Source organism: Anolis carolinensis, chromosome 1 (assembly GCF_035594765.1).
Source record: "Anolis carolinensis isolate JA03-04 chromosome 1, rAnoCar3.1.pri, whole genome shotgun sequence".
In the NCBI taxonomy this organism is placed as follows: domain Eukaryota; kingdom Metazoa; phylum Chordata; class Lepidosauria; order Squamata; family Dactyloidae; genus Anolis; species Anolis carolinensis.
In genome coordinates, this window is record NC_085841.1 from 22,211,528 (window position 1) to 22,237,176 (window position 25,649).

Consider the following 25,649-nt stretch of genomic DNA (forward strand, 5'->3'; position numbering starts at 1 on the left):
TCCCTGTGCACTGCTGCTTATCTTGAACCATGAATTGTTTCTAGCACCATATTTACACTTTGTTGTTACAGTCATCCCTCCAACTTTGCAGATTTGATTATTCATGGATTTGATTACATCTGTTCTCTCTAGGAATCCCTAGGTCCACCAGTGTGGTTCTGTAGTCACTTCCAGAATTGTGCTGGAAGACCTAGAAATTCCTAGAGAGAGGTTCTCTCAGATAAAAAAAAACAGTCAATTTATTTCTTCAAAATTTTTCATGTGCACTGAGGCCTGTTGCTCATAATCCCAGTGAATGTGGAGGGCTAACTGTAATTGATGTTCAGTCTTCATTGACTTGTGGTGGCCCTGTGAATGAGAGACCTCCAAGTCACCTTCATCAACAGCCCTGCTCAGGTCTTTCAAACTCAGTGCTGTGGATTTTCTGACTAAATCTTTTCACCTCTTATAATGTGGTTTTCCTGTTTTTCTACTGCCTCCCACCATCTCACTGCTTTTCCGTGGTGGTGAGATTACATACTCTCAGGAGGTCAAAGGCTTTGTTGGCTGTTGCAGTGCTCCTGGTAGGATCCCTATTCCTTTGTCAGACAGAGTTTTTGTTGAGGAGACAGACTAGGTGTGTGAAGTAGCTATGGTGCAACAGCAGCGCTGTGTGTGTGGGATATGACAATGGTAGAAGATACTGTATCTCTGAGACAATGGCAATGGTACAAGGGCGGTGGAGTTGGCATGCCAAGCCTTTGGCACTGACTTCTCTATTTTTTCTGCTGTCTGACTCTGACTCCTTCATAAATGGCAAATTAATATTAATTAATTAATAATGTTAATTTAGCAATATTGTATAGCACAAGGCATTTCATCACCAGCATATGAATAATCATCAGTCTTGAGTAGGCTGTCTGCCTTTGCAAGGGTTCAAGCAGGCATGGGCAAACTTTGGCCCTCTAGGTGTTTTGGACTTCAACTCCCACAATCTCTAACAGCTGATAGGATAAGTTTGCCCATTCCTGGTTTAGAGGCATAGGTTGTTGTTGGATGCTTTCACGCCCTTTCTAACTAACCCTAAACCCTATCATGGGATTTTCTGGTACTGTGTGACTTGTGCAACATCACCCAGTGGGTTTCCATAGCCAAATGGGGAATCGAACTCTGGTCCTCAGAGTTGTAATCCAGTTCAAACCACAACGCCTTGCTGACTTGCTACAGGACTCCCATCAAGGTGGAAAAAACACCGATAAAAATACTGCAGTTTGTTTTACTTGGGAAAACAGTTTTCTAGGGTTCCCTAGGTCTTCCGCTGCAGATCTGTCATCAAATTCCACCAGGTGGTGACCACAGAATGATGCTGGAGGGCCTAAAATGCCCAGAGAAGTGTTATCTCTAAAAAATCTCTAGGTCTTCCAGCACAACTTTCAGCAGAAGTTAAACATACAGATGTGGGGGGCCAACTATGCTTAGATCAGTAGTTCCCAATCTTTGGTCCTCCAGATGTTTTGGACTTCAGCTCCCACAGTTCCTAACAGCTGGTAAACTGGCTGGGATTTCTAGGAGTTGAAATCCAAAACACCTGGGGGCCCAAAGGTTGTGAACCACTGACTTAGATTGATAGAACAGAAAATATAGTGATTGAATATAAGGTAATATATTTACTATACATTGCTCTATTATTTTCCTTTTTTTGTTTTACGTTTCCACTGATTCTGATTCCACAGGCCTGAGTAGGACCATAGCTAGTTTCTGTTTGTACTGTGCAGAAGGAACTGATAAACTGCTTCCTAATGTGTTTTACAACAAATCCTCATGATGAACTTGCTTATGCTACTGACTTAGTCCACGGATTAAGGATTATTGTTTACCTGTAAGAAACAATAGTTCTGTGATTGACTAGGAGATCAGTTAGCTTTGTCCCAAATCTCCATGGGAGTTGTACCGATTTTAAAAGTGCTTTTGTTCTTATAGTGTGGATGTGCCATAACTTGCCAGTGAATGTCTCCTGATGTTTTGAAACAGTGACTAGTCACCAAAAAGGGAGTGGTAACGCTGACTAAACTCTAAAAACAAAGTGTTACACAGCTCACTTCTTCTGTCTCTTGAGTAAATATAACTTTTGAAATTCAGAGGCGTGCTGCAGCAGACCAAGGTTCAGTCTGCACAAGGACAAGTCATCAAACGTGAGGCAAGGAAATAAACATGGAAACATTTCAGGTGATAGTTGTGTATTGTAGATGTCCTCAGGACCACACCAAAGGTGAAGATTTTATTCACTTTTGTTTGCTAGCTTTTCTCTATAAAGAAAACCATGCTCTAGGCCAGGGGTGGGTGTAGTCGTGGGGTCTCTGTATATTGGTCGCCATTTGAGAAGCTATTGAACAGCTGGTGTTTCCTTCTTCAAGATCATGGTGTGAAATGAAGACCAGAGCAGCTGTTTTGTCATTGGAACAAAGTTGAACAAGGCTCTTGTTTGACTCCTCCTCAGCTGTCCTGTTTTATAGTCGAGGCACCAGTAGAGATCACTACTCGTAGTACTCGCTGTTCCTTCTTTCAAGTGGCTGAATGGGAAGGAAGGAAGAGCTGGGCTCTCAATGGGAAGTTTTTAGCAATCCTACCCATTTGCTGGGTACTGTTGAGCAGCTGTTTGCAAGGTCTGCAGGAGGGCACAGCTGCAGCCCTCAGTGACAACTGGGAGAGGCTTTCCTCATTCAAACCACTTGGTTTTGGCTGTCTTGTGTATTCAGGATTGACAGATTTAAAGTTATCAAGTTGGATGCAGCCTTAGTGACTCAGGGTTTAGAAACATGGCCCTTGATCACACTGTGTTTTTATTGTAGCCCAAATTACAGTACACCCATTGAATTAACTAATGAACGTAAGTCAACACTTAAGTAAATTGTATTCTTTCAGTGAGTCTGCTCTAGTCAGAACTTGGATGTAGCGCCCCTTTCCTGGGAACCCAGGCATGGGCAAACTTTGGCCTTCCAGGTGTTTTGGACTTCAACTCCCACCATTCCTAACAGCCGGTAGACTGTTAGGAATGGTGGGAGTTGAAGTTCAGAACATCTGGACGGCCGTATTTTGCCCATGCCTGTGATAACCTGTCCAATCTGTGTAGTAATACACCAGCGACTTGAATAAATCCCATGTACGTATTTGCTTGAGAATTTGGAGGCAGCAGACACAAGTTCCCAAAATGTCTTGCTTATGTGTTGAACTCTTTTCTGATTTGTGCTGCTTTTTTAATATGCTCCAGTTTTGAAGAGTGCCAGAAGCTCAAAACAATCCCCAAAAGATATTCCATGGATGGAAGAAAGGTATCACTGGCATCTTTGGCAGTGCAGAAATTTATTCTGCACACTGGTATTCCAGGAATAGGGAAACTTTGACCCTTTAGATATCTTAGACTTGAACTCTTGGTAATGGATTATGGTAGTTGTAATCCATCGTATTATGAAGCGCAATGGTTTCCCACCTTTAATGTATTAAAATGCAGTGTGGGATGCCACGTTGTATCACTCTTTTAGGGTGGGACCATTTTTAGGGTGGCACCTAAAACCTAGTGTATCTAGGACTCAACTTCCGCGCATTGTACAACAGCATAAATGAAGTAGTCTTTGGTTTGGCATGGAGCTAATACTATTTATTTCGCTCTTAAAAGCCAAATACTGAGCCCTATGGTCCTGAGCAGCCATTTAAGAACAATGTTTTCTTTTCTTAATTCCTTACCTTGTAGGCATCCCTGATTTGTTACATCTTGCTTGTTTCACATTGTAGTTTGCTATCATTTGGATGATTAGGATTGGATGTATGGAGATTTCCTAGATTAGAGGACTTTGCAAGAATGCGTGAAAGTTGGTTGGCCTTGAGTGTACTGTGAGTTTAGAATACCTACGCATTGAAAGAAGCTGTGTAATAACTTCAGTGTTTAAGCTCTCTGTCTCTTTCTTTCTTTCGAGTGTTGCTGGTTGTGACCTTCTGGGAACTGTAGTTAAATGTGATCGTTCCCAAGTTCCAGAAGCAGTGCTATCTAGATGTGAAATCATCTTCAGCTAATATCTTGAGCTAACTGCTAATTTTCTGTAGATCAAGGCATTTAATGTCTCTAACCATCTACATTTTAATTGAGCTGTCTGGAGAAAAAGTGACCGTAGTCATTTATTATATAAGGCATTTGTTTATTATTTCTCAACCCACAGCTCTTCAAAGTTATGTGCAATGGATAAGAACACTTAAAATAGTGAATGCATGACTAAAGTATATTTAAAAGTATAAGTGCATGTAAATACAGTGTTCCCTCACTACTTCGCGGTTCACTTTTCGCGGATTCACTGTTTTACGGTTTTTCAATAAACTCTAAAAGAATATTATAAATCATAAAAAGTACAATTTACAGCTTAAGGAAGGGAGGAAGGAGAGGCCAAAGGGAGGGAAAAGGAGCCCAAGCGGCAACGGGAAGAGAAGGAGGCGATTTATCAACACACGATTGGTTGATAAAGACTTACAATAGTGTATAACTATTAAAATACTGTATAAATATTAAAATAAATATAGTGTTCCTACTTTGCGGATTTTCACTTATTGCGGGTGGTCCTAGAACGTAACCCCCACGATAAGTGAGGGAACACTGTATATAATTTACTATGCTTTAAAAAACAAATTAAAAAATCTCTTCTTTGAAAATGATTCTGAAATCACAGACAACTAAAAAAAAAAACAGTTGAGAACTGTCAAAGCTGTCATTCCTATTGTTAAGGTCAATAGGAATAACACAATTTTAGCTGCTTCCAGAAATTCACAAGGGATGGGACCAGTTTGACTGTCTTTGGGAGGGAATTTCACATTTGGATTGTGTTTGAAGTGAAAGCCCTATCACCTGTGCCCAGTATCTTAGCGTCACAAATAATGATAAGCATAGCAGGCTCTATACTTATATTGTGTGTTTTTGGTGTTTCCAACTTATAGTTAAGGTGAATCTTCTCCACCAGATTTGTTCAGAGGGAGGTTGCCTTTACTTTCCTCTGAGGCTGAGGAGAGGGGGCATCTCCATTGGAGAATTAATCCTGCTTGACGCCAGTTGAACTGCTTTAGCTCAGTGCTATGAAACCATGGGGACCATAGTGTTACAAGGTCTTTTGCAAAGTGTGTTGTTGCCTCACCAAGCTACAAATCCCAGAATTCCACAGCATTGAACCGTGTCGTTTAAAGTGGTGTCAAAACTGCATTAATTCTGCAGTGTGGATGTACCCAAACTGTAACTTCCCCAAGGTCACCCAACGGATCTTAATTTCCAAGCAGGTTCCTTAAGAACCTGCTTGGACAACCTCCCACAGCAGTGTATTAATGTCAACTTGAAATTCTGAGTGTGTCTTGGATAACGTGATGCACTTTCCTCCTATTTTGAAGCTTGAATAGCTTTCTGCATTTGATTGCAAGAAATGATTCTATGTTCACATGAACGAAGATGTGGGTTTGTTAGTCTTGTGAGCTTCATGCCTCTGTCCAGTTTTATTTACTGGCAGAGTAAAAGCCAGCCATCTAGTCTTTGTAAAGCCCTCTTAAAGAGTTTGAGGTTCTTGAAATAACCTGGATGCTTTCATTAGGTCTGTATACACAGGAGTAAGTTACCACCAAACTGTCAGCAGTGATTATCCTTTGCTGGCATTTTAAGGAGAGAAGGTTATTTTCCCCATTTCTCTTGCGCAAACAGGGGAAAAAACTGGTTTTTGCTGTTGTATATTCAACACTAAACATGTTACGGCCAGTGTGAAGGAAATAGATATATGTTCGGTACTCAGATCCTGAAAGGTGTGGCCAAATAATGATGGTGAGCAGATAAGCAGATAAGCATGTATGCCATTGATGACATATTAAGACTTAATACTTAACACACAGAAGGTCTATCTAGCATAGCATTATGTTCAGGCAATGGCCAACTGCCTTCTGATCTACTGTGATATTCTGCAAAAGGAAGAAACAGTTTTATGCAATGGGCACCACTATGGTGCTTAATCTTGGCAGACTGGCAGGAGGGGAGAACTTTGCTAGTCCCACACAAAGGATAGCTTAAGAAGCACCACTTTTAACTGTTTGCTAGTTTAATTTCATTTTAACTTTGATTGTGTGTTCGAATGTATGACATTTTGATTTGTAAACTTTCTTGAGCCCCCATTTGTGATTAAAAATAGGGACTAAGCTAATTATAGTTATAGTTATTCGTAATAATACAGGGGGACAGTTTTCTTACGCTAGCGTATTATTTGCTTGCTTTCAGGCCCCTTCTACACTGCCCTATATCCCAGGATCTAATTCCAGATTACCTGCTTTAAACTGGATTTTATGAGTCTCCACTGCCAGATAATCTGGGATAAGCAAATGAACTGGGATCAGATCCTGGGCTATAGGGGCAGTGTGGAAGGGTCCTCCGTTTTCCTTAAGCCAAACAGCCCCTTGACTGATGGTGTGTTCATTTATTATGGTCATATGCTGCCCAGCTTGCAGAACTGAGGATGAGACTTGCAAATACTAAAAACCAAAGTGACCAGTAAAATCATAGGCTGTTTCTTCCCTGATCTGTTTCTGAGTTTGCCAGAGGCATGTCCTTGGCCACAGTTTGGGAACGGGATGGGTGGACTTTTGGCCTCTGGCAACTAGGTCTCTTTCGATTCTAGACCCTAACTGTGCAAAGAGAGCTTTTTAGCAGCAAAATTTCCAAAGGACATCTTGATCTGCCACTTCTCTGCCCTCTGACCTCCTCCATGTCGATTGGGGCTAAAGGGCACATGCATGCCGGTGACTCCGCTTGTGGGGTCTGTGTTGGCTCTCCAGGCAGGTCAGATCGCAGAGTTTCGCTCCATAATGAGTTTGGCTCACGTTCTGAGAGCTTTTGCTGAACAATGTTCTGTGTCGAACTGTCAGTCCTAGTCTGTTTTCCCTGTGTTCCCTCCCTCCGAGTTTTTCTCATTGCTTTTGGCCTGGAGAAGGCTTGAGGTGAGTGCTTGGGTTGAAAGCAAAACTACTCTGCTTCTTGGAGAAAGGTTATTGTCACTGTTTCAGGAGGTGAAAAAGGAACTATCAGAAAAGTTAGGTTTGGGGAATTTGATTAACAAAGACTCTGACAAAAAAGCTGCTCTTTTTTTCAAGATCTTTTCTTCTTCTTTTCACCCCTCATTTTAAATTCAAAGTTTAACAGAAAAATCTATAAAGATCGTAACAATGCTTGTGCATACATAAACAAACAATTACACAAGTGACTACACAGTTTCCCTTCCCAACATATATCTCTATTCTAATTACAGTAGAGTCTCACTTATCCAACACTCGCTTATCCAACATTCTGGATTATCCAACGCATTTTTGTAGTCAATGTTTTTCAATATATCTTGATATTTTTTGTGCTAAATTTGTAAATACAGTAATTACTACATAGCATTACTGTGTACTGAACTGCTTTTTCTGTCAAATTTGTTGTTTAACATGATGTTTTGGTGCTTAATTTGTAAAATCATAACCTAATTTGATGTTTAATAGGCTTTTTCTTAATCTCTCCTTATTATCCAACATACTTGCTTATCCAATGTTCTGCTGGCCCGTTTATGTTGGATAAGTGAGACTCTACTGTATATACAACTCTTAAATTTCAAAAATAAACCTAAATTAAGTTCAAAAGGTAATTTTTGCTTTCCTCTTGTCAGTTTCTTTATAGTTTAACCTTTTTTCTTCTATTTTATATCAGTCAGGTATTTATTTCTGCTTGTTTTTATATTACTAAATTAATATCTCAACAGTTTACATCTCCAAACCTGTACATAAAGACTTTCCTTCTCCCTCAGATATAAATACCGTACCCCAGCCCTATTTCTTCCTTCACCTCCATTTAGCTAGAAGTTCTTTAGCAGCATTGGGAGCCCTGGGAGGTTATTGAGGGAAACGTTTGGTACTGCAGTGCAGCCATGTCTGTAGTAAACAAAGCAATAAAGCTTGAGCTGAGTGAGGATGGGATTTGGATGTATCTAATTCCACTAAAGTAGTGTACCAACTTAAAACAGGCGAAGTAAAAGGCAGCTGCCTTGAGAAGCCCTTACCAAGTATGAGTGAATAGCAAAACAGAGAAAACAAGTAGAACAAATAAGGATGCATCTTCATTGTAGGATTAATGCAGTTTGACACCACTTGAACTGCCATGGCTCAATGCTGTGGAATCCTGCGAGTTGTAGTTTTGCAAGGTCTTTCACCTCTGCCAAAGAATGCTGGTGCCTCTCCAAACTACAACTCCCAGGATTCCATTGCATTGAACCATGGCAGTTCAAGTGGCATCAAACTGCATTAATTCTACAGTGTAGATGCACTCTAAGACTGCTTCACCAAAAAATAATAGAGCTGTATACACTTGGCCTCCAAAATTAAAATCTTAAAAAAGTGGAGGCTGGCGAAAGGAAAAAGACTCCCTTGATGCTTTTTAGGAGAAGCTTTAAAGTAAAACATGGGTTTGGCATCTTTTGTTTTTTTGTTTATGTGGAAACTTATCCCTGTTCTTTCCATGCTATTTATGCCTCCGATACCAAATTTTCTCTTGAAGGAGTAATGGCAGGAACACATCTACTTTATTAAATGAAGGATATCTGTATTTAAATCCTATAATCTTGGCTCGCTAGCTAAGGGAATCTGAGACTTTTAATCCAGAAGAGTAACATTTCCAACTTCTGAGAAATATTGAGTGGGGTGTTTTAATTCTATCTGTATATGGCTCAAGCACACTAAGAGGAGATAGTGTATTTAATGACAGTTTTAAAAGTGTAGTATTGCTTAGAGTGAGTTTTCTGAATTTTGTGAGAATGGTAGTAAGTGTAGTAGTCCCTCCAGTTTCATATGGGTTGAAGGTGCAGGACACCCGTGAAAGTGATAAAACTGCAAATTATGTAACAGCATATTGTTTTAACTGCAGTGGCGCAATGGGTTAAACCCTTTTGACTCTGAACTACTCACCTGAAGGTTGGCAGTTCAGATCCGCGAGACAGGTTGAGCTCCCATCTGACAGCCGAGCTCCTGCCAACCTAACAGTTCAAAAATATGCAAATGTGAGTAGATAAGTAGGTACCACTTCAGCAGGAAAAGGCAAAGAGATGTTCCAAGCAACTTTGCTGGCCACATGACCAGGAGATGACAATGCAGGCTCCTTATCTTGAAAATGGAGAAAAAAGCACTTCCCGGAGCCAGAGATGAGCACTGCCTCTAGAAGCTAGAAATGAAAGGAGAAGCCTTTGCCTTGTTTGTGTTTGTATGTCTCATTCTATTTGACTGTAAAGGCATTGAATGTTTGGCTATGTAAATGCTGTAATCCGCTCTGAGTCCCTTAGGGTTAAAGGGCAGAATGTAAATAAAGTGTATTATTATTATTATCATTATCATTACTATTATTAACTTGAGAGAACAGCTCTCTAGGGATCTCTAGCCCTGTGTGAGTCTGTAATTAATTCTGTGTTTCAACTTTCTGCTAGAGATTGACCATAGAACGGCACTGGAAGACCTAGAGATTTCTAAACTGCATTTTATTTCTGGCTGCATTTTATATTTTGGAAGGTGATTTGGGAGATCAGTGGAGCTTTCCAGGGTCACACTAAAATCTCCCCACCTGCATATGGTGCATGTGCCAAGTGATTCCCACCTATGTGCTAGGCAGTTGGATCTGGACCAGGTCTCTGAGCATGTACAAAGTAACTTCATTCCCTACTATGTAACCTGAACCTGCTTCCCTTTGCACTTTTAGAAGGAATTGGTTACCAGTAAGGACACAATATTAAACAAATCTCTGGGTATATATATTGTAGTGAGCGTGCCAAGATCAAGGTGATAATATACTCTTCTGTGCAGCCGTTCCCTGGATGAGAAGAGGAATGAGTAAGAGGAAGTCTTGGCACTATAATCTTCTTGACTGTACACATTGGCACCATCTTGTGCTCCTGCCAGTGTGATGGGGTGGCATTTTTTTCATTGCTTGCTGGATGGCAAGGAGACAGTATGTTAGGACTGGGACGGGTGTCTATGCGTGGATATTTATAAACACAGCCCAACAGCTGATTAAACCTCTCTTCCCCTGTGTTCTTCCTAAAGTGTCAGGCTTGGGGCTTAGAAACTCAAGCCTAGGTCAGAACTGTATGTTTGGAAGCAAAATGTTAAGGCCATAGCATTGCGTGGAAGTTGCCTTAAGGTGTGTCTACACTATACAATTAAAGTTTAACACCACTTTTTACTGCCATGACTCTTCTATGGAATTATGGGAGTTGTAGTTTTACAAGGTCTTTATTCTTCTCTGTCAAAGAGTGTTGGTCATCAAATTACAACTTTTGTGATTCCACAACATTGAACCATAGAAGGTAAAGTTGTGTCATTACTTTCTACAGTGTAGATGCACCCTTAGGACCCTTCTAGACATCCTATATTCCAGGATCTGGTCCCAGGTTTTCTGCTTTAAACTGGATTATATGAGTCCACACTGCCAGATAATTTGAGAAAAACAAAACCTGGGATCAGATCCTGGGAAATATTGCCTGCCTGGAAGGGCCCTTAGTGTCAGACCATTGGTTTGTCTAGGTCAGTCTTGTCTGTGGATTTGCACTGCCATATAATCCAATTTCTGTATCCAGATTATCTGCTTTGAATTGGATTATATGAGTCTACATTGCCATATAATCCAGTTCAAAGCAAACAATTTGGATTCAGAAACTGGGTTATATGGCAGTGTAGATGATGCCTATGCAGCTTTCCACAGTTTCCTTGCAGGAGTTTTTTTTGCGTCCTTATCTAGCGATGATGAACATTGAACTTGGCACCTATTTGAGGCAAAACATGTGTCCTACCATTGGGTTATGAGGAGGCCTGGTAAAAATGTAGACTGTGTGCTTTGAGAAATCATTGCTTAGTAGCAATTAATGAAAATGTTAATTTGGATAGTTGATCTGGATAGTCTCAATGTATGTGGTGCATGAACCAGCTGTGCCTTTTTTCCTCTGGCCGACACAGATTTGGTGCAAATTATACTGAATGTTTAGTATCCACAACTTTTTAGGTCAGGGATTAGGAATATGGTACCTTCTAGATATTTTGGACAAGAGGATGGAACTATGACTGGATTGGACTAAGCTTCTGGAGACCAGGGTTCGATTCTCCTTTCAGCTGTGGAAACTACTGAAATTTGGTCAAGCCCCAGAAAACCCCACCATAGGTTCAACTTAGAATGTCATATGTCTGAGATGTAGAATCATAGAGTTGGAAGAGACCACATGGACCATCCAGTCCTGCCATGCAGGAAAAGCACAATCAAAGTATCCCTGACTGATGGCCACCTAGCCTCTGTTTAAAAGCCTCCAAAGAAGGAGCTTCCACCACACTCTGAGGCAGAGAGTTCCACTGCTGAACAGCTCTTACAGTCAGGAAGTTCTTCCTAATCTCCTTTCCTGTAATTTGAACCCATGGCTCCGAGTCCTAGTTTCCAGGGCAGCAGAAAACAAATCGCCTCCCTCTTCCTTATGACAGCCTTTCATATCTCCATTGGCCGTACAGTACTGGGGATTTGGGGGTAGTAGTGCCAGAAGGTCACTTTTCAAAACTCTAGATTTAAGTCACCTGGAAGGTTTAGAAAAATTGATGTTACTTCACCTTTTTCCCCTTCCTGCAACCACTGAATAGTATATACGTAGCTTGTCTCAGAGACCAGATACCTCTTTCCTTACAGATGTTTTGGACTGTAATTCCCATAATCCATTTATCAAGATAGGTGGGTAAAAATATCTGGACAACTCTAGCTTGGACATTGTTACCTGGCTAGAGTCTTATATCTTTCCTTTCATGGGCAGGTAGGATTTATATTTTCCTGGACTGAAACTGAAAGATTGACGAAGAAGGAATGTATGTGTATGACACATATTCTCATATTACCCAGTTTAAATGGAGATGGGATATATATACCATTAAACCACGTTTTAACTTAAACTGCCACATAAAAATGCTAAAATTGAGCACAATTAATTGGGAATTGTCCAGTCCCAGTAAATTTAAGCTTTTGAAGCCCAGCGGCCTCCTTGCATGTATGTACTGAAGAAGGTCTCGCCCAGTGTTGCCTGTTTCCATGAAGATTGCCATTTATTCAACTGTTTCCTAAAGGAAGGAAGGAGTATGTAAGACTACTGTAATACATTGGACATGATTATTCACAAAATGAATAGAACCAAGCATAATTGTGTTTTTCTGTGAGGCTGAATGTTACTTTATGTTCATTTATTGGAGCAATTATCTAGCTTGGATGTACACCAGTTCTTTTCTTGGTGTATCTTTACCATATTAGGAAATGGTAAAAGCAGTTGTGTTTATTACAATGTTGGTACATCAGTCATCAGCATTATTTTCATAGTCATGTAAAGAACCTGATTTCAGTTTTATCAAAATCTGGTGTTCTTTATTTCAAGAAAAGAGGGTGGGAGGAGGAGACATCATCGAAGTATAAAAAATGTACATGCCATGGAGGAATTAGATAATGGTCAAACAGATATTCCATAGCTGGGATTGCCAAACAGAGTAATGGTATGGGACCATCTTTTCTGATCACAAGTATTAATAGTTCGCTATATATATATTTGAGTAATCACTTGCCTTTTAGTCTATCAAATACTATATTAGAACTTCATTACATTTGCTTGTTATTTATTATTTTTTTATTTCGTGTCAAAAGCATTGTACAACAAATACATTTCAAATAATGGAAATAAAAAAAGAAAAGAAATCACAAGCAACTAAATAGTTTTGGACCAAAAGTGGGCAACAGCAACCGCATTGTCTGTAGCTTTAAACAACTCCTCCTCCGTACATGAGGCAGGGCATTGTGGGCAAGCATACATGTGCTGAGTTGTTTGTTCAGCTCCACAGTCACACAAGGTGGAGGATTCCTCCAGGTAGTGCCACCTTGCCAAGTTGTCTTTTGATCTGCCCACTCCACTTCTGAGTCTGTTCAGGGACTTCCAAGTTGCCCATTCTTGGTTTGCCCCGGGAGGAAGACCCTCATGGGGGGCCATCCAGTTAGAATTGCCAGGTTTAGCTGCCCAGAGAGACACCCTTGCTGCTGCTGGAGGAACATCAAGAGGAGTGGTGGTTCTCATGAAGCCCTTCCTTGACTTGAGTCTGGTGGGAGGAGGGTGATAGTTATGCAGTGGGTGGCTTTCACAATGTTCAACCTTATTTCTCTCACCATTAGCAGCAACTTCCCGTCGCACGTCAGGAGGGGCAATGCCAGCTAACTTGGCATTGGATGAATGGATTTGCTTGTTGACAAATTAGTATAAAGTCCCTTTTAAGAGTGTCTCCAAGTGTCTCCCATCTGTCAAAATATTGAGAGTGTTGTTGTTGTTTGTTTTGTTTTGTTTTGGAAAGGCTGATAGTGTTCTGTTATATCTAGTGCATCCTAGTAGACTTTTCATTGCATTTTGGGACTCTTTAGCTCTGTTGGAGCCCCCGGTAGCACAACAGGTTAAACTGCTGAGCTGCTTAACTTGCTGACCGAAAGGTTGGTGATTCAAATCCGGGAAGTGCGGTGAGCTCCTGCTGTTAGCCCCAGCTTCTGGCAACCTAGCAGTTTGAAAACATGCAAATGTGAGTAGATCAATCGATACCGTGCAGGCGGGAAGGTAATGGCACTCCACATGACCTTGGAGTTGTCTATGGACAGTGCTGGCTCTTCAGCTTAGAAATGGAGATGAGCACCAATCCCAGGAGTTGGACACAACTAGATTTAATGTCAGGTGAAACATTTACCTTTACTTAGTTCAATGGCTCCCAACCTTTGGGCCTCCAGGTGTTTTGGACTTCAACTCCCAGAAATCGTGGCCGGAATCGAGCACAACCTCCAAGATGCCAGAAATAAGATGGGGAAAACTTCCTTTACCTCTGTTTGTGTTGTCTGTCTTGGTTAATTGTATTATAGGCATTGAATGTTTGCCATGTGTATATTCTGTAAGCCGCTCTTGAGTCCCCATCGGGGTGAGAAGGGCGGGGTATAAATATTGTAAATAAATAAATATTGTCACTTCCATGTTCTTTTATGACTGGATCCTAAACTCTTTCTTGAGGCTCTCTAGCCTTTAGCAATTAGAGAATAAATAACCTCTCTAAGACCAGGTCTTTGATATTCTCTTGAGAACTTGGTGTTTGTTTTTTTAAAAACCAAACTTAGCAATTGCTTTGTCCGTTTTGAATTATTTTGTTGGCCTTAATAATAATAAAACTTTATTTATACCCCGCCACCATCTCCCCGTGGGGGCTCGGGGCAGCTTACATGGGGCAGAGGCCCAAACAACATAGAACAAAACAGAAGCAACATAATACAAATCACACTACAAAAAGATAAAACAGTAATACAATATATCAATTAAAACAAAAATACAGGATAAAAATTGCATTTAAAACACATAAATGGTAAAATCATAATAAAAACGGGATAGATTATTAAAAACCCTCTGGGGCTGATTAATTAATGACTGTATCTCCAAAGGCCTGCCGAAACATTCAAGTCTTCAGTTGTTTCCTGAAGGAAGGTAGAGAGGTAGAGAGGGAGCCAACCTAATCTCCCTGGGGAGGGAGTTCCAGAGTCGGGGAGCCACGGCCGAGAAGGGCCTCTCTCTCGTCCACACCAAACACAGTTGTGAGGTGGGCGGAAGCAAGAGGAGGGCCTCCCCGGAAGATCTCAGCAACCGGGTGGGTTCATAGGGGACGACGCGGTCATGAAGATAGGCAGGTCCGGAACCATTTAGAGCTTTATAGGTAATAACCTGCACCTTAAATTGGGCTCGGAATATAATCGGCAGCCAGTGGAGCTGCTTGAACAGGGGGGTTGACCTTGGAACCCCCAGTAACAATCATAACACTAGTTAGAGGAAGGCTGGGTTTGTAAGCAGGCATACATAGCTGGAGTATCATTAGCTAGTATAGAAAGCCACTCTTTCTTAGCTAGGGTCTTATTGCACTGTTTACTAATAGCACATTGCTGCATCTTGACTTTGAAAGTCATTTCTTCCTCCCAATACTGATGCTGCCAAAAAAACCTTTTAGCAAGTCAGAGGATGAGGAGGAAAAGTGAGATAGGCAGGTATAAAAAGGTTTTTCTGAGGCTCTACTTACTGCATAAAGTGGTCTGCTGTGTGGTTATATTTCTATATTCTCATGTTTAAACTGTCTACTGTGGCCATTTATAACCACCACCACCACCACCACCCCCAGTTAAAGGGGAAAAAACATACATATAAAACACTTTTTTTTAACCCCAGACACCATCTTCCTAGGAATCTTTAGGTCCTCTACCACAAATCTATGGTCCTCTTCCATTGGAAATTGACCTTAGGAATGCACTGTAGAACATACAGATTTCTAGGGAAATGTTCTCTCTAGGAATTTCTAGTTCCTCCAGCATGACTCTGGCACGCTTTATTCTTAGACTTGCCTGGAAGAACTAGAAATTAATCAAAACTGCAAACAATCAGACTTGCAGAAGTGAAAACTGCAAAAATGCAGAGAGCCAACTGTATTCCAAAAGGGCCCCCACTTTCAAGTCCTCTGTATTATGCGGTAATAAAAGAGGTAGAGTTTTGAAGAAATTGTGGTTAAAAAGGACCAGTGACCATACTAAGTGGAGGACTCTGGGAAATGTAATACAAAAATGTTACTTTCCCAAAGTTTGGGCCAAAGGTAAAAGAGTTTTTGAAGTATTCAGCACTTTAGTATTATTTTAAAGCCAAAGTGGCAAGGGCGGAGAGTGCAAGTGCTGCAGATAAAGTGGGAGAAACCCATTTGGCAAATGGCTGATAAGAAGTGTGGCATCTTAGAAATGTGGATAAATGGGGGTTTATTTATACCTTCCTTGGCAGAATCTAAAGCTTTTAGACTAGGAGGCTACACTTCTGGCTCATGAAAAGTAGGGAGTCCTTCTTTATCTTAAGGCTGTGTCCTCTCTCATCTTCTCCCAGGTTGCCCTATCATCACTCTGTCTTCACAGTGCAATGTACTCTCTATTTTTAAGTTTTCCCTCCCCCTTGAACCCTGTTGCAGGGTAAATATGTAGCTCTTGTTTTGATGACAGTTCTGGTTTACCAGAGTGTTTCATTTTGATTAGAACAGACTGTGATGGAATGGAGCCAAACATGCCCGAATGTCAAGCGTTGTCCCGAATTTTAAATTTGCAATCTACATTTTAATATTGTAATCAGGAAATAATTTTCCAGTGCCATTTATTTAACAAAATTTGTTGAGTGCCTGGAATTTTGAAATGCTCAAAATTGAGATAGTTTGTTTTCTGATGGTTCAGTGTACACTTTGTTTCATACATACAGTTATTGCAAATATTGTGCATTAAAATACCTCCACGCTGTGTTTATAAGGTACACACAAAACATAAATGAATTTGTGTTTTGATTTGGATTCTATCTCCAAGATATCTCATTTATGTGTATGCAAATACCATATTCCAAAATTTTTAAAAATCCCAGATCCAAAACACTTCTAGTTCCAAACAGTTTGACTAAGGAATACTCAGCCTGTATTCTAAGATTACACTGGAGGCCTTACTCCTACTTCTTCCAACCTGGTGTCCTTTAGTAGTGTTAAATTACAACCTGCATTGCTTTTGGGGATGTTGGTTATTGTAGTCCAACTGAGCTGGAAGACATCAAATTGGATAAGACAGATATATTCATCTTGCTGTCTTAAAGACAAGTTATATTGAGTATGAATGACAGAGTTGGAAGAGACCTCATGAGCCATCCAGTCCAGTCCCCTGCCAAGAAGCAGGAAAATCTCATTCAAAGTACATCCAGTAATGACCCCTGCCTTATGAATCTCCCTTTCATGGCATATGCTATTGGCCCTTTCAATTACACCTTTAAAATTAACTTTTGTATGATAATCCTGAGGAGCCCCGGTGGCGAAGTGTGTTAAAGCACTGAGCTGCTGAACTTGCAGACCGAAAGGTCCCAGGTTCAAATCCCGGGAGCGGAGTGAGCGCCCGCTGTTGCTCCAGCTTCTGCCAAGCTAGCAGTTCGAAAACATGCCAATATGAGTAGATCAATAGGTACCGCTCCGGCAGGAAGGTAACAGCGCTCCATGCAGTCATGCTGGCCACATGACCTTGGAGGTGTCTACGGACAACGCCGGCTCTTCAGCTTAGAAATGGAGATGAGCACCAACCCCCAGAGTCAGACATGACTGGACTTAACGTCAGGGGAAACCTTCACCTTCACCATGATAATCCTGACTGGGGATAAAGGGAATAGTTGGGTAATATGAAGAATGACAGTTTGGGAAGGATGTATCCCTGTATGTGATAGACTGTGACGTCCTATAGCAATACTGTATGCCCAAATCTTAAGATCATCAGGAGTGGGCTTTATTTCACTGGAAATTTTTTTGGAGAACAAATTAGGGTACTAGTTTGACCCAGGACTCCTTGAGTGATAGCATTAGATTGTAGAACTTTGATAAGTTGGCCTTTTTTTTTTGGACTACAGCTAACTGGATCTGAACTTAAGCCAGCAGATTGTTTTTCATAAGTGAATTTAGAACCAAACTTTAAGACATGACAAAAGGCAGAATTCAGTGGGACCCTCATGGAAACATTGCCTTATGTTTTGAGATGTGTCTAGTTGTGTTTTTAGTTGGGATCTGTAAATGACCTGTGCTTAACTGTTGCTTTCTCCTCTTTCCACTTCTCTTTATTGCTAACCCTGCAGGCCTATGAACTTTCCACCCTAACGGGGACGCAAGTATTGTTGCTCGTGGCCAGTGAGACGGGCCATGTGTACACATTCGCCACGCGGAAGCTGCAACCCATGATCACCAGCGAGACAGGGAAAGCACTGATCCAGACATGCTTGAACTCTCCTGATTCTCCTCCTCGGTCGGACCCGACCATGGATCAGCGCATGAGCGCAACGGGCTTTGAGGAGACAGACCTCACTTACCAGGTGTCCGAATCGGATAGCAGTGGAGAAACAAAGGTAAATCTTCTCCCTGCCTCTGTTTGTGGCAGGCTTGTTGAGATTATTTTGATGGATTTCAGGAAGGAATAGGTACTGTGACATTCTGCCATCTATTGTACTGCTCACAGCTTGAAAGTCCTTAGCCTCTGTGTGGTACAATAATAAGCTATATTGGCTCTTTTCTTGCTATGGAACAGTAGCATATCAGTATAATTCAATCCTCTTACATATCTGCATGATACAAGACAATTCTCATAGCAATACTAATCTTCTGATGTTTCAGCTGTATAAATAAGAGCTAAGGGCATGGATAGGAGGTGGGTTATGTTATGTAAGTTCGCTGATGGGACACTAGGGTTGTGAGTCTCTTTTATATAGTCACTAGAGTGAGTTACCTTTTTGTGTTGTATAATTTACAGAGTACAATATTTTCTTATATGAGATTTTTTGAGTTCCATGGAGAATAGCCCTTTAGACCTTGCAGCCTTCACAAATCTGCCTGAATGGAAAGTGGAGGAGGGCCCTCTTCGGTAGCTGCTCCCAGGCTTTGGAATATTTTCCTAAGCAAAGTCAGGATAGTTTTTACTTCATTATCCCTCTGTAGTGACTATCAGTATTTCTGTTCTAGTAGGTCTTTGTTCTGATTTTTTGGTCTTTTTTGTTGATTTGTTTCTAATAGTTTTACTCGTCTTCTTAAACTGTGGACCCGACCCCAAATGGAGTCCCCTAAATTGGCAACATTAAAAAGTTTCTGAACACCACCCATTGACATCAATCTGTTAGCAGCAATGTGCAGTGTTTACAGTGGACTCTGCAGAAAATGCTTCAGCTCTATTCCACACAAAGGAAAATCAGTCTCTTTAGCAGGCCTTGCAAATGCTGATTTATTATCACTTAATGTTTGATTTTATACGTATTTTATATGCCTATATTTCCAGAGTCAACATAAATATTTATTGAACAGAAAGGGGACACAAGTGGGAAAAAATTTAGAATACCTGGTCTAGATTAGCATTTCTACTCTAGAGGAGTCCGTTTAGTCTCAGGGGACTCTTGTCTAAAAAGGATATTTACAGAGGAAAAAAAGTTATACCCTGCCTCCAAGGTCATGATCTCTCACAGAATGCCTAATGACCTCCTTATGAAACTCTGGGATTCCAGAGACCCATTGCTAAGATGCCATAGTCTTGATAGTTTAATCATATGCTAGCAATGATTTAAAATCCTAGAATACTAGAGTTGGAAGAGACCACAATAGACATCTAGTTCCCTGCCAAACAGGAAGACACAATCAAAGCATTCCCCAAAGATGACCATCTAGCCTCTGTTTATTGACCTCCAAAGAAGGAGACTTCACCACAGTCTGAGGCAGCATATCCAACTGTTGAACAACTATTATCTCCAGGAAGTTCTTCCTAATCCCTTTTCCTGTGGCTTGGATACATTGTTTCCTGTCTTGCCTCTGGAGCACCAGAAAACAAGCCTGCTCCATCTTCAATATGACAACCTTTCAGATATTTGAACATGGCTATCACGTAATCTCTTAACCTTGCCTTCTCAAGGTTGAACATACACAATTCTCTAAGCCAAAGATGAGAAACTTTGTATGTTTTGTATGTATTTTGCTTAACTTTTGCAAGTTGCATTGATACTCAGGTTTAGAAAAAGATGTGCTGTAAGTGAATTCAGAACTTCTTCTACTTCTTCTGCCACCAGTAGATTCTCATAGTCATTGTGACCATTTAGCTAATGGTGTTGGTGAGTCAGTGTAGTTTTATGGTTTAAGCATTAGAGTGTGACTCTGGAGACCAGGGTTTGAATCCCTGCTTGGCTGTGAAAATGCACCTGGTGGCCTTGGGCAAGTCATTCTCTCTCAGCCTGAGGCAACTGCAAACTCTAAACTAATCTTGCCAAAAAAACTGTGATAACTGTGCCATAAATCAGAAATGATCTGAAGGCACACAGCAACCTCTGAGCATGAGGCATCTCTTTGCATGAAGGGCTTTGGAATCTTTTATCCAGCTTTGATAAAACAAAGTCTTTTGGCAGGAGGAAGAACTGTAAGCTGAGTCTGCTTTCGTTATTTGGATTCAGATGGCACTTTGCTCATTGGGCAATTTCCCCCTCTCTCCATCACCGCTCCCCTTCTCTAGGACTCCAGTGGTTATGCTGGTCTGATGTCGAAGCAGGACCATATCATCATGTGCCTGGTCTTGCTTTGGAGGCATTCCAGTGATGGATGGGGTCCTGTGGTGGATTGGGAGTGACAGATGCCATCCTCCTTCCTCTCCTTCCTTGCCGGGACAGCTCTGTTTTCCCGTTATCTCTCCTTGGGCGTCTCTGTGCTCAAGCTCATTGATAAAATTTTGATTCTGCCTCTGTGGCCATATAAGGCTTGGTTTCCCTCCCCGGAGTCCCTGGCTGGGCCTCTTACATTCCTTATAAGCTGCAGCTGTCTCTTGCGTTGGTGCCGTTTTGGAAGGGGGCAGGGAATACACGGGAATTGAAAGACTTGGCTGAACAGACTATTCCTTCTCTCTCGCTTGCTCTCTCTCTCTGTTCCCAACCAGATCTTCTGCTGGCTTAAGTCATTACTCCCTTCCCAGAAGCCTCAGCCTCAGTTTGCAACAGGGGTAATTGACTAATGCAGGCAATGTAGAGCAATCTCTGTAAGACTCTTACTACCTGTGCAACTTTCTTCTAACAAAATAGTGGGGAGAAAGCTTTCCCATCTCCTTTTTAGCCATCTTTAGGATGTCCTCTAAACCCTCACCCTGCAAAATGAGTTATTTTATTTAGGGATGATTTTTTTTCCTTTTTGGCTTCAAAATGCAGTAGTTTTGAAAAGTTTACTCCTCTTTCTTTCCCTATTTCTCTCCGTCTCTCTATTTTTGCACATTCTCCCAGACTTGCCTGACCATGTTCCCTGGGGGATCCTGTGAACTGTCTGCTCTGGCTGTCTTTTGAAAACTCTGTGTTTGTTATTTAAAAGAAGAATTTGATTTTAGTTAGTTGTACACTGTATATACTAATGTATAGGTTTAAAAATGAAGTATAGAAAACTACCCAGAAATCTGTTTTAACCTATCCATGGGTCAGTGTAAACACTGTAGCTTAACTCTTTGGCAAAAAAGGAATATTCTTTGAATAGGGCAGAGAAAGGCAAGTACTTAGCTCATTGCAGGGTAAGCTAAAAGAGGCATCTAGCCCCTCTATTCTCTCTGCTGCTTTTTGAATGCCTGGGCAGCTGATTGGCAGCAATGATCAAGGGCAGTGGACTGCTTGAAGCAGCAGACCCCTGCTTGTGCTTTCCTCTCCCTGTAGAACATCAATGACGACAACAACATCATCAACAACAACAATAACAATTTTTTTCCCGGCTCTCCTTGCAGCTCAAGGTGAGATACAGCATCATTAAAACAAAAGATGAACCACTATTAAAACACATATAACAAGATACACAAAGTTAAAATACAAGGTAAAATCCACTGATGAAATGCAGATTAAAATCTACAATTTAAAACTGACTGAATAGGCCTTAAATGTTGACAGCTGATTTAACTGTCGACTCTCTTCAGGCAGGCCGTTCCACAGCCGAACGGCCTTCGACTTCTACACAGGTTATATTGAAATCTGTATTTTTAGCTTCAACACATGACTTATATATAAGTGTATATGGTAATGGTTGCTGTGAGTTTTGCAGGTTGTATGGCCATGTTCCAGAAGCATTCTCTCCTGATGTTTCACCCACATTTATGGCAGGCATCCTCTAAGGTTGTGAGGTCTGTTAGAAACTAGGCAAGTGAGGTTTATATATCTGTGGAATGGCCAGGGTGGGAGAACAACAAATGCTACATTCAGCAAAGGACAAGAGATATCCTCTCATCTCTGCAGGAGTCTACCATATACCATGCAGCTGTGGACAAGTCTACATAGGGACCACCAAACGCATCACCCAAACACTAATTAAGGAACATGAAAGGCACCTCATGGCCATACAGGAAAACTCACAGCAACCTAGTGATTCCAGCCATGAAAGCCTTCGACAACACATATACGGTAAATTTTTTTAAAGTGTTTAGAAACAGTTATCAATTGCCTCAAGGAACCCTGATGAACCAAGTGGTGATAAGTGAATACCAGAGGAAGATTCTGAGCCTTTCAGATGTGGTAGCTTTTCACAAGAGATCTCAGGAATCTTTGCAATAGTCAAAAGATGACAGGGATGTGAGAGGCACATTGTCCCTGTTCCTATTTTGTAGATTGGGACGGTTCCAGCGCTGGACATTCTTGTTAGTTCTGCCTGTCACAGCAATGTGGGTAGCTGCCTTGTACCAAATCGTTCTGATTTTTTGTCCTTTTTGCAGTATTTGCTCTTGACACGGTCACCAGCTCTTCTTGCTCTCTGGTGGCAGATTTTTTTCTATCGCCTGCTGCCTTATCATTTTAGTGTTGAGATGCCAAGGATTCAACCTGGGATCTCTTGCATGCCAAACATGTATTCTGCCCTGGGGCTATGGCACCCCCCTTTACCGCCATCTGCTAGTTCCTCTCTTATTTTCATCAGGCCTTCCTTTCATAGCTTGTAGGCAAGATTGTTAAAAGTTACTTGCTTTGACTACATTTCCCAGAATCCTACAGCTAATTTGGCCAGTGGTGCAAATAAGACAGATAATTTGAGAAGCTGAGTACAAGGCAGGGGTGAGGGCTTAGTCTCATATTTTGCCCTTTAACGAGAGTTCCAATTTTTGCAGAAATACAAGGTGGTTATTTCTCCAGATCTCCTTTAAGGTTAATTTATCTTAGCAAAATATTATTATTATTATTATTATTATTATTATTATTATTTATAATTATTATTTTCTACACAAAAGAAACTCAAAGCGGTTCACAATAAAAGTAATTTGATACAATTTAAACTCAAAAATATGCACATATTAAAATAGAATTAAAAATTAAATTAAATGATTAAAAATGCATTCAGAGTTAAAACCACACCACTGCAAATGCATTTCCCCAAGTGAAAAAAATCAACCAAAGTCTCATGTAAGATTCTTGCACTACAAACACAGATGAATCATTGTTTATCTCTGGATTATATTCTAAAATGCATTGAATTTCTGTGAATACATTGAATACTTGTGCAGTGTATTTGTCACAATCCATTCATAGAAATGCACTGTCATTCTTTTCCTCCAAAAGCCCTCATAGAAGCATTTACATTTCATGCCCTACCCCCACATAGGTGCAGATACACCTATTTATTTTAGTCCATTATGCATATCTAAACATCACTTTGGATCTTTGCGGCTGAGCGCCAGTTCCACATAGCCTTATGTGCTGTTTCGTCAGCATTCATAATAAATTTTTAGACTCATAACATTGGAAGAGACCCCAAAGGCACCCAGTCCCCATTCTGCCATGCAGGAATCAAAGCGCCCTTGACAGATAACCATCCAGCCTCTGTTTAAAAGCCTCCAGAGAAGACTCCGTCATGCTCTGAGGAAGCATATTTCATTGCCAAACAACTCTCACCATCAAGAAATTATTAATGTTATTAATCGTGTGTTGCATTTTAACGAGGATCTTGACGTGTGCGAGTTCTCTTGAGGTTCTACCAGAAAAAAACAGATATCTTCAGTTCTTTTGCTTGCTCTTGAAGATATTGAGACTTTTGAATTTAGCAAATTGCAGTAAAGGGTGTGTATGTTGCACTTTAACTGAGAACTCCTGCTTCTTATATTACATTTCAGTGAGCACCACACAAAACCTTTGAAATGTAATGTAGAAAAGAACATTGACCCAGTACTCTTCCCAGTGCATAGTCCCACTTTTGAGAACTTGGGGGGAAATGGATACAACTCCTAGGATCCACCAGCAAGAATGGCCAGTGCTGACTGGGAGATTTTGAGAGAGGTACAGGTTATAGAAATAGCTCTGCCCCTGCTCATATTCCAAGCCCATACCACAATTTCAAAAGGTTGGTTTCGAAGGAGAAGTTACGTTTGTGAGTCCTAGGGGTCCTTGACTTGGATGCATAAAGTGATAATTTCCTTTTCAATTTCCTTTTTAAATTCTCTGATGGTATGATTAAAAACCTATCCTTTTCAAGTGTTCATTGTATTTTCTTAGTTAATTCTTAGTCAAATGTGAAGGAAGTCACTTTCCAGTGCAATAAAATGTGTGCACATTTTTGTATGTATGTGTGTGTGATTTTTTTTTCTGAGGATAAGGTCCATAGATTTGGTCAGATTTTCTAAGAGGTCTGCAATCTCCTAAAGATTGCAAGAAGTTCATGGCCATTTGAAATTATTAGTGCTTCTTTGCAAGCCTTAGGATTTAAGGAGGTTTTTCATTTTGCCATCCTGTCCTGCATTTACCATGGAGCCAATTGCTGAACTCGTGCTCCCTTCTCATTGCAAGGCTTGAGTTTCATGATTTATGACAAATGAATGATTTTGGAACAGAGGAGGCGGGCCCAGAAAGTGATTGTAATTTTCCTTCTCTTAGAGCTTATCACCCTCTCCAACCCCTCTCTGCCTGTTTCTTGCCTTTTTTGTTTCATCGTCGTTTTGAATCCCATAGCATTTATAATACTTGGACAAAAATGTTTGTAAAAACAAAAATAACTGCCCTTTCTGGTGTCTCTATGTTTGCTTTATGGAGCTGGATGGGAAACATCTTCCTTTTGAAATATTGGGGCTTGTCTGCTATTAGGTATACAGTTCAGATGTAAGCACTAGTCTGCAAAAAGGTAAGCTTCTGCCTTATCTGGCTTTATCTTATCAGTTGATTCCACTGTTTCACCTGTGCTCTACCTCCTTTCTGAAAACCCACCTATAGGGCAATACTGCACAACTTACCATGGCAACATTTCTAGCCAGCCATCAAAATAAATAGCAGCAGAAGACAGCACCTTGGCAACCGGCAGTGCTTTCTGAAATCACAGAAGAGGACTGCAGAAAATGAAAAGGGAGGAGTTTTCTGATCCTCAAATCTCAGTGGCATTTGAGTGATTGTGGAGTCAGCCCTCCACATTTGCAGGTTTAATTTTGTGAATGTGATTATTCTGGATTAATTAATATATTCCCTCTAGGATATCTATAGGTCCTCCAGAACAACCCTATGATTGATTTCTGCTAAGTGTTGACTATATGATCAAGCTGGAGGACCTTGAGATTCTTAGATAGAACATTTCTCTAGGCATTTGTTGGTCCTCCATGCAATTCCTTGATCAGGCTCCTCCGTTGTGATTGCATGGTCAGAAGTTGACTATACGTACTGTGATGGGAGAGAGACTCTTAGAGAAACAAGGAAAAAAATATTTTTATGTTTTTTCCACTTGTGCTAGGATTCTGCAGCCCAATCCACATGAAAGTAGAGGGCAAGTTGTATAAACACCCCTTGTGACCTTGTTAGCAAACTTCCTCGTAGATTTGGAGCGTTTTACTATGTATAGGGAAGGTAGCATAGATGATAATTTGTCATACTTTTCCTTACAGGTTTCTCAGTGAGACTACTAGAAACATTGGGAATTCATGTGTTTGTTTATAGTCAAATAAATCAGTAATTGACCTGATGATTTATAAAATAGTGATTGAAACCATACCTTGAAATATTCCAAAGATTTCCATTTTAATATATTTG

The 25,649-nt window shown here is 40.7% G+C and overlaps 1 protein-coding gene across 4 annotated transcripts in view; it reads left to right on the forward strand.

The window, feature by feature from the left end:
• Window positions 1-25,649, forward strand: part of srf (serum response factor) — a 92,599-nt gene that overhangs the window by 10,850 nt on the left and 56,100 nt on the right. For all 4 annotated transcript variants that reach the window (XM_016991762.2, XM_016991764.2, XM_016991763.2 and 1 more), the window contains exon 2: window positions 17,754-18,020. In XM_016991762.2, the coding sequence (XP_016847251.2) occupies window positions 17,754-18,020 (267 nt within the window). The remainder of the gene's footprint in view (window positions 1-17,753; window positions 18,021-25,649) is intronic.